Raw genomic sequence first — 12,492 nt, 5'->3', positions numbered from 1 at the left:
GCACAAATCGGAATGTTTAGAATGAGGTGCTGTAAGTTTCCAGATTTTGAACGAACTTATTCTTATAAATTAGTTTTACTGTTCTTAATTATAAAATCTTCAGTATTTAGCTCGTTCTTTTTCTTTTAGGGAAACTTTGGTTTGAAAAACTGTTTTTGTTTCTCTTCTACACATACCTCTCTAATTAAAGAGATTTTGAAATTTATTTTGTCAATAATTACGTAATAGCCTTATTTTTGTTCAATTTCTTGTCTACTTTGTAATATTATTTATGGTCAATAATTGCAATGATTTTTATGGTCTTGATGTATTATGTCAAATTTGGTACATGGTTTCATCTACTATTTTTATTTCTTAAATAATTAGAATAAAATGGTTTAAATTTCATTGCATTTGTTCAAATATATTTATTTAATCTTATAGTTGGCATTGTTTTCTGAGCATGCCCTTTCTAGCTTAGCTTTTGATGTTCTGCTGATTAATTATTTTGTGTTTTGGTTTACAATAAGTTTTCTGTCTTTGAGAATATTAGATAGAATTTTAGTAAGGAAATCAAATTAAAAAACAGGATTTTCTAATAACATCTAATTCAGTCACGAAGAAAGTGAATGCACTGATGTGATTTTATTGTTCGAAAAAAAATTGTTTGAATGATTCAGGTTTCGCTCCTTTATTTTTGAATATTTAGGATTTAATTTTGTTTTCTGTTTAACCATTTATAGGCCCAAAAAATTTCTTTGGTAAATTTAAAATAAGGGGTAAACTCTTTTTTTAATGTTTATTTTTCCTTTGAATCCTGGAATTTTGCGACTTGAGCACAGCTGGAACTCAGTTTGAAAGAAAACATATTTATATTGCTTAATTTATCAGTTTGCAAACTATTGATTCATCGAGCCAAAATTATGCTCTTTGACAGTGTCTCTGACTGTCACTATTTTAAACGTTAACAAAGCTAAAACTCAGCTATTGAATGGTAGCGACATAATCGCTTTATGTCGAAACTTTAAACGGTATGGCAGTTGAACAATAACATACCAAGAAGCTGCAAAGGGAACATGATCCAAAAGATGGCATAGTTTCATCAGAATACAACTGCAGTCAATAGAGAACAGAGCTCGATGTTTCAGCTTAACACGAATATGTTTTAAGCATTTATGCCTTGTTCGGGTCTAGGCGTTTACCTCCTCCCGCCGGAAAATACCCCCCCCCCCCCCTTGGATTACCCAACTGAGACTTTAGGTGGATACGCCTATTAGGTTTAGGTCGCTGGTTCGCCTGCGAGTCCAAGCGACTTAACAGTCATGTAGCAATCCGAAAATTTGGTCGCTCTTCTAAGACTCTGGGTGGATGTGCCTTTCCATAAGCAGATGCACAGCTATTTAGAGAGTTATAGTTACTCACGCTGTTTACCCAAACTGTGTGATAAATATAAGTCACCCTATTCGCCTGTAAATCCAGGGGACTTGTCAGTCATGTGTCAGTTTGTCGATCGATACTCTATAATCCATCCTAGGGAAAACTAAGTTAAATCGGCATTGAGTACGGATAATTCAAACAGTCTGTCAGTCGTGTGAGCCGATCGAAGATAATTGGAGACTCCCAAAAAATGAGTCCGTGATTTATGACTGACCATATCCACAGGACTTGCAGGCAATTGTGCCACTAGTATCGTTCATATGCCGCGGAGATACCGAGATTTTTTGGCTGACTCATGATAGACAGTGTCCTCTGGACTTGTAGGCAAAACAGAGGACTGAAGTCGCCTGGACTCGTAGGCGAGCAAATGATCTAAGCGTTATAGACCCGCTTGCCTTCAGTCTGGCGGGCGACCGAGTTTCAAGATTGACACATGACCGAACATGACACAAGTCCCCTTGACTCGCAAGTGAACAGGGTAACATACATTTTTTTATGCTGTATGGATAAACAGCGCAGATAAACGTCAAGAGTAACTACGACTCTCTTATTTCTAATAGTTGTATATTTTCCTTTTGTGAAGAACGCCCCCCTAGAGCCTCATGCGGGTGACTGATTAATAGGGCTTAATAGGCCCGTCCATCTAGGGTTTTAGGGGGAGGGGTGCCCAACGGGGGATGTATTTTCCGGGGCATGTTGTAAATTCGGGCTACTACGTTGTACATTGAGATGATTATAAAAATTATGAAAATCAGGCAGATGCTCTTTTTTACGACATTAATTTAAAAAACTTTCTCCGTAAGACTAGTTTTTCAAATAAAATTAAAGAGATCCATAAAGCCAAAAATGATCAAAAATTAAGTCAAATAATATTCCAAGCGTAAAACGACCACAAATCACTATCAATAAATAAATGAAACTAAAAACGAGCAGAAATTACAATAAATAGCCAAATCAAACCCAAACTAGAAAAACTAACATGAGTAGGGCTGATAACCCCCATGCCTTCTCAAGACCAGAAAACAATTCGCGCTTTACTGAAAAAATAACAACAAACATATGACCGTGGATTGTCAGTTCAATTGACATATGCTGACATTTGTTCCTCAAAATTTTGATATTTTTTTTTACTCATGAAAGTAAAGAAAGGTGAAAACATTTCAAACTTATGTTGTTTTCAGTAAAGCATAAATTGTGTTCTTGTCTGTATAAGGTATTGTGGTTATAAGCCCTACTATTTCAATTTATTGTAATTTCTGTTCGTTTTTGATAGTGATTTGAGATAGTTTTACGCCTGGAAGATTATTTGACTTAATTTTAGCTCATTCGTGGCTTAATGGAGCTCTTTACTTTTCTTTGAAAAACTTGTCTTGTGGGAAGTTTTTTAAATTAATTTTCTATTTGTTTTTATTGGTATAGTATTTTTCATGAAAAAAAAAATACTGTATTTTTTCAGTTTATTTTCCATTAGAATCCATTGCATGAGTTGGTATATGTATGTTGGAGAAACCTTTTTGGCAATTTTTAATCCTGACACAAATGTTATAATTTTTAATTTAATTTTATAGCTTCTGAAGTTTACCTGAAAAGTAAAACTTATTATCATTCCCAAAAGATTTTATTTGTGCTCTTTGACAACCTGGATAAACTTACGCTCTTTTTATTTATTTAAATTGTAAGAGAAGAAGTAATAATAGTAGTATCCCCAAAAGTTTCAAATTAATGCCCCAGTCGTTCTTGATATAAATGGCTGGGTGTCTTATAGGCAACCATAAACACAATGCCTTTTGATTTATTTTAAAGCAACAGTGTCAAAGCATATGGGCCAATTGCATAATTATGGGGGGTTGACGTGCCTAATATCCCGAAAGACATAGTTGCTGGACCGTTCTACCATGCTGAACAAAATGGCTGTCTCTAATTTTGACTGGGTGCGTTAGGAAAATGAATGGGCTTGAGAGAAGGGCTGCTTGACCTCCAATCTCTTGTGGTTCTAATAAGGGCATTAGACACTTTCACTTTAATTGGAGTGCAAGGGAGAGGACTTCCCCCTTCATATATCCCGTAAAAATAAAATGAAAAAATTTGAAATGTATTTTGTTTTCAGTAAAGTGAAAATTCTGTTCTGGTTTTGAGAAGGTATGGGGGTTGTCAAAGAAATTATCCCTTTTGACTAATAAAAAGAGTACTAGTCCTTTCAGTTTCCAATCAAATGAGCATTTTTCGAAGTTTAAACGACAACAAATGGTCATCTCAAAATTTCTGTCAGATGCATTTCGGGAAAACCCAAAGTGTGGGGGAGGGTATCTCATCCTCCCATCACTCTGAATCTTAAAAAGAGCTCTAGCAATTCTGATTATCAATCCGATGAGCCTCCCCCCCCCCCCGAAGTTTTACAATCACCCTTTCTATATCTACCTTATATGCCCCCGGGGCATTACATAAAACCCTTTCTTTGAGGGCTCTAGGAGGTGGGGGTGTCATCCTCAAAGACCTAATTTCTGGACCCTTCAATTACGTTAAACAAAATGGCTATTTAAAATTTTTTATTAGATGTGTTTGGGGAAATGGTGGGCTTGGGAGAGCGGCTTGTTGCCCTCCAATCACTTTTGAATAATAAAAAGGGCTCCGGCCCTTTCAATTTCCAATCGAATCAGCTCTTTTCGAAGTTTCTATGGCAAAAAATGGCCATCACAAAATTTCTATAAGACTCACATCGGGAAAACACGAGGTGTGTGCGTGTGAGGGGGGGGATAACCACACTCCAATCACTCTGAATCTTAAAAGTTCACTAGAAGTTCTGACTACTAATCCAATTACCCCCCTCCGAAGTTTATAAGATCATCCATTCTATATGTACCTTGTATGCCCCCAGGGCTTAACTTACAACCCTTGCCCTGAGAGCTCTGGGGGGTATGTCATCCTCAAATGCATTATTTCTGGACCTTCCAACAACGTTGGACATATTAGCTATTTCAAAATTTTTACTGGACATGTTTGGAGAAGTGGTGGGCGTGGGAGGAGATTACTTGCCCTTCTATCACTTTCAACTATTAAATAGGGCACTAGTCCTTTCAATTTCCAATCGAAAGAGCCCCTTTCGAAGTTTCTACGACATGTCCTTCGATACGAAGTGCTATTGTGCCCACATCACTCTTTACTTAGGCAGTGCTACTGCTCTGCCTGTGATTAGAAAGGCTTTTCTCCTAATTTATCAATGAAATTATCTTAGTATGTAAAACGAGTTTTATTTCTCAAACATTTTCTATCACAAGCCAGGATGCGTGGAATTCGCATTCTCAAGTAAACAGACATAATAAAAAAGAATAATGAAAAACATAGCAACTATGATAGGCCTCATCAGCAAAAAAAATTATTTTCAAAATGTCAAAGCAGCTGCAATAACTGTTAAAAAATATGAGAAATAATTGAAATATACAGGATTAAACAGGATACATATTTATTGCTGTTACAAACAAATACAAAACACAGTTTAGTAAAAAAAGAAGAAGAAGAAAAAGAGAGACTATAAAAAGAAGGTGCATGGTAAAAAGTGTACATTCCGTCACGTTTACTACATTAGCAGTATTGCATTAATACTTACAAGCGCAGCTCTATCCCGGTGTACTTACTATGAGCCATAAGTAGTTGCCAGCCCCTAAAACGGTTTTTTTATGGTTACAAAGAAATGGGTGCTCGTATAATGTTCAGAGGGGGCTCATTTAGCTGGCTATTGAAGAGTCAAAAGAGATCTGAGGGCAACTAGTCCCTTTTCTCCTCATCACCCATTTCCCCCAAACCCATCCGATAAAATTTTAAATAGCCATTTTGTTAAAAATAGTTAAAACATCAGATAACAAAAAATTCAGGGGATAACACAACCCCTCAGAGCCATAGGGTCAGTGTTTTAATTTATGCCCTGAGAGCATATAAGGTTTTATGCGAGGGGTGGTCGTATAAGCTTTAGAGGTGACTCATCTGATAGGAGATTGACTAGTTACCTTTTTAAGAGTCAAAAGTGATCAGACGGTGTCTCTTTGGGGTTAACATACGCCCCTCCCCTATCCTGGAAGATGGGTTGCAGCTTATGCCCCAAGTGCATATGTGATTTTCATGAAAGTGGTGGTCGTATAAACTTTGAAGGGACTAAATTATTAGCAATTGAAAGTTTAATTTCGCTTTTAAGAATGAAAAGTGATACATTGGCTACTAACCTCTTCCTCCATCAAACCTCTTTCCCCAAAAATGTGTCAAATCGAAATTTCCTATGTGTCCCATTTTTTTCAAAATAGGCAAACATCCTATAACAAAAGCTCCAGGAGTAACACAGGCCCCTAGAAGCCGGGGGCAAGTGTTGTAAATTATGCTTTTTGGCATAAGTTCTAGTAGCATTTTTAAGAGTCAAAAGTGATCGGAGGTTAGCTACTCTTTCCTCAAACAAACTATTTTCCGTAAATGCCACCGATCAAATTTTTGAGATGGCAATTTTCTTTGAAAAAGTCCATGAAAACTTTAGGATCAACATTCCCCTGAGCCAGGGGAGGTTGTAACTTATACCCCAAGGGCATATAAGCTCTTAATGGAAGAGGTTATCGTATAAATTTTAGAGGGGACTTAAATAATTAGAAATTGAAAGTTCCAGCTCCCTTTTCAAGAGTCAAAAGTGGTCCGACAGCAACTAGTACACCCCACCAACTCTCTTTTCCCCAAATGTGCTCGCTCGAATTTTGAGATAGTCATTTTGTTAAAAATGGACGAAATATCGTATAATAAAGACACCCCCTGGAACCTGAAGGCAAGTGTGTTAAATTATGTCCTAGGGGCATACAAGGTTTAAATGGAATGGACACTTGTATAAACTTCGAAGGGGGGTCCTTCCATTGAAAACTGAAAGTACTAGTTCCCTTTTTAAGAGTTAAAGGGACCGGAAAGCAACTATCACCTTGCCCTTAATACCCCAAATCTATCCGATCGATTTTTTTAGATACCCTTTTTGAAGTCCAAAGGTCAAATAACAAAGAGCCTACAGGCAAGTGTTGTATGTTATGCCTTGGAGGGATATAAAGTTTTTATGTGAGGGTCCTTAAAATAGTTTAAAGGTCAAACTTGCTCAACCTCCACCGCCACTCAATAAAGACTCAGTAACAATATTTTAATGCAAAAGTTAAGGGAGCTGAACCTTCACCCAACCACCCCCCTTCCCAAAAAACTGCTTATTAGTGATATTTTCTTCAAAAACTAATGGAACTGACCCTTGTTCCTCCATGGTCCAGCCCCCCTCATCTGAAAAAACTTATCACTGATAAATACTGGAAGCCGACCCCTGGCCCTCCCTCCATGGCCTCCCCTCCTTTATCATTACAAAAAAATTATTAACTATATTTTATTCCAAATATCATTAAAATTAAGTTTAATTTTATTAGCAATCAAAAACAAAAATAAATTATTTAAAAAGAACTTACCAGAAAGTTTTAAAGAATAAATAAAACCCAACACAAACATATATTAAATAAATAATTATACGAAAAAAACATATAACTGATACTCACATAAATAAATGAATAAAGCTTAACACGAGTAAAGCTTAAATTCAATATGCAAATAAAGATAAATATAAACAAAAATATTTTGTTATTAAGTATAAACGAAACCCAAAAACGATCATAAATTGAATACAACAATCATAGCAAACGAACATACAGCAAATATTAATATAAATGAATAAATAAATCTTAAAATGAGTAAAACTTGAATTGCATATGCAAAGCAAGTTAAAAAAAAATTTACTACAAACAAAAGTTTGGATACTGCTTCCTTCCCTAATTCTAAAAGTTTAAAACCCACTAATTTCTGATAGTTTTATAAATAATGCCTGGAAATCCTGCTGCCCGTCCATGGCAAGTCCAATCGCCCCTTTGAAAGATCCTCTCATGTAGAATGTCCCCGTGCAAGGAAAATTCCCTCTTGACACTTTTATTTTTCTGAAAATTGCCCCCGAAATATCGTGGATGATTCCACCTAAAAAATTCCTCTAAGATTACCTTCATTTGAAAAAAAACTTTAATTTATGATTGTTTTCAAACCATGCCAGGAATCATCCGCCTTTTAAGAGAATTTTTTCTAGGAAATCCTCCCCAGTGAAAATTTTCTCCTGTAATAAATTCTTCCGTGGAGAATAACGGAACAGTAATTGCCGATTCTGCTTCACCTAGATCACCCCATTAATTTCAATTGAATTCACACCAATTTAAACGAAAACTTCCTGCATTTTACAATTTCCCAGCCTTAAGAATAAAACAAGTATTGTGAAATAAGGATGCATATTTGACTTATGTTCAATACTATATATAGTACTGTTATATTTTAGTAATTTAATATGATTTAATGCTTAGTGGGTAGTCCGATATGAATATCTAGATCATTGTTATTATCTTTCCCTTTTCTTTCAAAGCCTTTAAAATTGTACCTTTATCTAATTTTTTGAATTTCTTCTCAAAATCAGCTGCTTTAGAATCAAATCATTTTGGTTCAAAGATCTCAACCACTTCACCTTTAAAATTACTAGTAATAACAGTTTATTTCTGCATTTAGTTTTATACATTTCATTGCTTTGATTTCATATTCAATTCCTAGATCCAAATTCCAATTTCTTTGGGTTTACTGAATTGATTTCTATCACTGGGCTTTTATAAATCTTATCACAAAAATTACTAAATAGGATTGCACTTTTCGTGCGACAAAAACCCGATTTGTCGCACTTTTTAGGTAAAAAAGCACTTTTCGACTCTCTTTGTCACGTTTGGGAGCGTCGTCAATTGACAACCATATTTTTCTTGTCGTTCATAAATTCATGCTAGGCTATTCATATTCTTCATGCTAGTAAATATTTTCATCTAGGCTACTTAAATAATGTCAAATGTTTACTTCTAGTAATTAGATCTTTGATTCTTCAAGGGAATAGGCAAGGAAAACGAATATTTCAGGGATGGGTATAAAGTAGGCCTATGTCCCAGGAAGGTATTTTGAAGTTGTGTATGGGGCTTAAGTAAATTGGTTTCACATTAAAATTTTTCCTATGACACTTTCCCCTCCATAAGCTCCACAATGCAAGCTTTTCCAAGTTATTTAACTTTCAAAAATGAAGATTACGATTTGTATGATAGTCAATTTTTACATCTAAAGATATGGAAGGTACTGAGGAAACATAATATTTTTTCCCTTAGATTGTACAAAAAAGGTTCTTCCTTAAGAAAGTCTATTATTCAATGGTCTAATTCATCCATGGCCAATTAAAATCACTTTTCCTCTAAGTTGGTTATGGTATGCATGTTAAGTCAAAGTTTTTTCAACTTTGTGGCTTATGTTATGGAGCTGAAGTAGGTTACACTACAGAGCTTATGGACCTTAAGAAAGCAAGTGTGATAGACATATTTAGCTAATGTGAAATTAGCATGAGACCATATAACAATGCTTCAGACCCATGGACCACATGATACTGCAGTCTGAAGTTGTTTTAGTAGAAAGATTACATAAACAGCTCATTAAGAGAGAATCAGTATATATAAATAAGGTGGTATCCTGCTGAGTGCCTGGCCAATCCTGGCCAAGTGGATTGGTGTGCTGGATTCAGGATCCTTGGTCTGAGAGGGCAAGGGTTTGAATCCTAATAGTGAAAATGACAGTAAAAAGTGTAAAATGAGCCTTTTGGTACCATCAAAGTACTGTATAGTACTGTAAAAGTACTATAAAGATACTTTATAGTGCTATAAAGGTAAATATATGCTGAAGAAAACTGATCCCTTTTTGGTGATGCTTAGATTATGCTGACTTATCTTAGTTTTCCCAAGATTTTGAGGAAACTAAATTTCAGCAGGGGAATTGGGTTTTGGCGGGGAGAAAACCAAGGTCTGGGAGGGGCATTTGTCCCCCCCTCCTGCCCCATAGCAAATTATGCCCCTGAATTTTACAATGACCAAGTTTACTGTTCACAGCACTATTTGAACCCTCCCTAGATTTTTTTTTGATTTGTAAAATGTGATTGATATAACTGGAACGGGTCTGCTTTATTGGACAAAATTGGGGGGGGGGGAGGGTTAATTCTGAAAAATTAGAAAAAATGATGTATTTTTAACTTATGAAGGAGTGATTGGATCTTCATGAAACTTCATATTTAGAAGGACCTTGTAACTCAGGTTTTGTATTTTAAATCTCAACCAGATCCAGCATCATTGGGGGGGGGGGGGACCAGAAATTTTAGAAAATACTTAAAGCAGAGAGATCAGGATGAAACTGGATGGGAAGAATACAAACCTGTCTAATATACGTGACTGACATAACCGGACCAGATCTGCTCTCTTTGGTGGAGTTTGGGGGGGGGAATTCGGAAAATGAGGTATTTGTAGCTGACAAATGGGTGATCAGATCTTAATGAAATTCGATATTTAGAAGGATCTTGTGCTTTAAAGCTCTTATTTTAAATTCCGACCAGATCTTGTGACATTGGGGGAGTTGGAGGGGGAAAGCGGAATTCTTGGAAAACGTGAAAATGGGGGTATTTTTATCTTACAAATAGGTGATCAGATCTAAATGAAACTTGATATATAGAAGGATTTTATTTCTTAGATGCTCCATTTTCGACTCGAATTGGATCTGGGGACATAGGGGGCTGGAGGAGGGAAACAGAAATCTTGGAAAATGCTTAGAGTGGAGAGATCAGCTGAAACTTGATGGGAAGAATAATTACAAGTTCTAGATACGTCATTGACATAATTGGAACGGATCCATTCTCTTTGGAGGAACTGGAGGGAGGGGGGTTAATTTGGAAAAATTTAGGTATTTATAAGTTAGAACAGGTGACCAGATCTTAATGAAATTTGATATTTAGAAGGAATTCATGTCTCAGAGCTCTTGTTTCAAATTCCGACCAGATCTGTTGCCATTGGGGGGTGTTGGAGGGGAATGGGAAATCTTGGAAAATGCTTAGAGTGGAGGAATCAGGATAAAGCTTGGTGGATAGAATAAGCAAATGTCATAGATACGTGATTGACATAACCGTACTGGATTCACTCTCTTTGGGGGGAGGGGTTCAGTGCTTTGGCAAGTTTGGTGCTTCTGGGCATGCTAGGACAAAAAAAATTGGTGGGCATGTCAGGGAGCTGTACAAATTTGAGAGAAAGAGAGAAAGATGGGTTTATTAATATAAATAACAAAACAAAACAAGCAAATGGCCCAAAGCAAAGCTTCAAATTGACTTGATAAAGTCGTTTTCCCAGATTCGACCATCTGGGGGGCAAAAGGGAGAGGAAAAATTAGAAAAAATGAGGTATTTATAACTTACGAGTGGGTGATTGGATCTTATTGAATTTTGAAATTTAGAAGGACATCATAACTCAGAGCTCTTATTTTAAATCCCGACCGGCATTAAGCCTCTAATTTTCCTTTTAAATCAATCTATTGATTCTTAGAATTTTGTTAGAGCTCATACCATACGAGCTCTTGGCTCTTAGCTCTTCTGGCCTCGTCACAAGTGCCATATGAGCTCTTAGCTCTTGTTAAGTGAAGTAACTTAGGTAAAATATTATTTTTTTTATAATTAAGAAGAAAATACTGTTGATTCATCAACTTAGCTTCTTTTTTTTTAGCAAGAGATTTGAATCTCTTGCTAACTACTTGGTAGAATGCTTCCCATAAGCAGGACAAAGATAATTTCTTAAACCACATTAGCCTGCCATAATCTAAAGAAGTACTGATCAAAACTGGGCTACTTTAAGGTCAATCAAAAATACTAAAATACAAAGCAAATTTTTTGGGAAGGACAGAGGCCTCCCTTCTTTGGCGCAAACAATTTTTTTAAGGAAAACTTCAAAAAAGACATTGGCGGCTGGGGTCACTTGAAGCCAGGTCATATATTTCAATGCTATTCCTATACTGTATTTTCCTCTATCAAGTCATGTGTATCATGAAATCACATCCAAATGGACATATTTTGACATGTTGTAGGCATTTTTATTGCTGAATTGAATAAAATTAAAGCCAAATATTAAAAAAAAAGAAATTTTCCAAAGATTAAAAAAATTCATAATAAAATAAAAATTGTTCTCAATGGTTGCTGGTAGTACTAGTAGGTTTCTTCACTTAAATTAATGTTATATGTAAACTATTTACAAATACAGTAGAAGATATTTCTTGATCTTACACTTGTTCTGTTTCTGTAAGATGTGCCACCTGGATCTTGGAAAAACATAAATACCTTGCGCATGTATTAAACTTAGGGATCCAGGATTATTTTTTTGGGGGTACTTATTTATTAAACAAAACACACTCAACAATTATGCTTTAGTTATATCTGAGAAAGCTGTTTTCATGGCTGCAAGTACAAGTGACAGAATAGATGGGAAATAAATAGATTGGGCCATATAAATAGTACAGCAAATCTGCATGGAAAATGTCTTATCTACAATTTTTATGGCATATTATGAAGTAACAATTGGTTTCTATATTCATGCTGTCTAAATACTTCACCCTCCGTAATGTGCGAATATATAGCCCAAATTATATATTTCCCATCTAATCTGTCTCTTGTCTTTGTTGCTATGAAACCGGTTTTCTCAGATCTAATTTGAGCGAAATTCTTGAGTGTGTTTCATTTAATAAACAAGTACCCTTTTTAATTTCTGACTAGTTATACAAACCATAATCCTTTACTTCTGATCACTTCCAATATATTGGCCACATAGCCATTAAAAATAATGTCAGTCACCTATGAGCTCACGATTTATTGCCTAGTGATTTCAAGTTACCCTCAACAACATGTAAAAGTTGTTGGAATTTCTTCAAGTAATTATGAGCTTATCAGATATGACAGGTATAGACAAGACAGTTCCATGTTCCCAAATAAAAATAAATAAATAAAAAAAAATGTTTGTCCTTTAGAAGTAATAGTCTTCACTCTTCATGGCACTTAATTCAACATGCAAAATCACTGCTCAACCCAAAATTTCCAGCTTTTTCCCCTCCATCTCTATCTGGTCGTAACTTCAGTTAAATAATATTTAAGCTATAGCTTAATTTAAGCTA

At 35.5% G+C, this 12,492-nt stretch overlaps 1 protein-coding gene across 2 annotated transcripts in view; it reads left to right on the top strand.

Moving 5' to 3' along the window:
* Positions 1-8,223: 8,223 nt before the first annotated feature.
* The window catches only part of LOC136024890 (zinc finger protein 26-like), a 66,259-nt gene continuing 61,990 nt past the window's right edge, over positions 8,224-12,492 (top strand). The window contains exon 1 of one of the 2 annotated variants that reach the window (XM_065700425.1): positions 8,224-8,295. Coding sequence is in view for 1 of the 2 variants with exons in the window: in XM_065700424.1 (XP_065556496.1) it covers positions 8,601-8,607 (7 nt within the window). In the remaining variant the exon portion in view is untranslated. Of the gene's footprint in view, positions 8,296-8,585; positions 8,608-12,492 lie in introns of those variants that run through there. The other variant, XM_065700424.1, reaches the window with a different exon arrangement.

The sequence above is a fragment of the Artemia franciscana genome, chromosome 3 (genome assembly GCF_032884065.1).
Source record: "Artemia franciscana chromosome 3, ASM3288406v1, whole genome shotgun sequence".
NCBI classification, from domain to species: Eukaryota; Metazoa; Arthropoda; class Branchiopoda; order Anostraca; family Artemiidae; genus Artemia; species Artemia franciscana.
The sequence above is the reverse complement of the archived record's forward strand: the minus strand, read 5'-3'. Positions and strand labels throughout refer to the sequence as shown.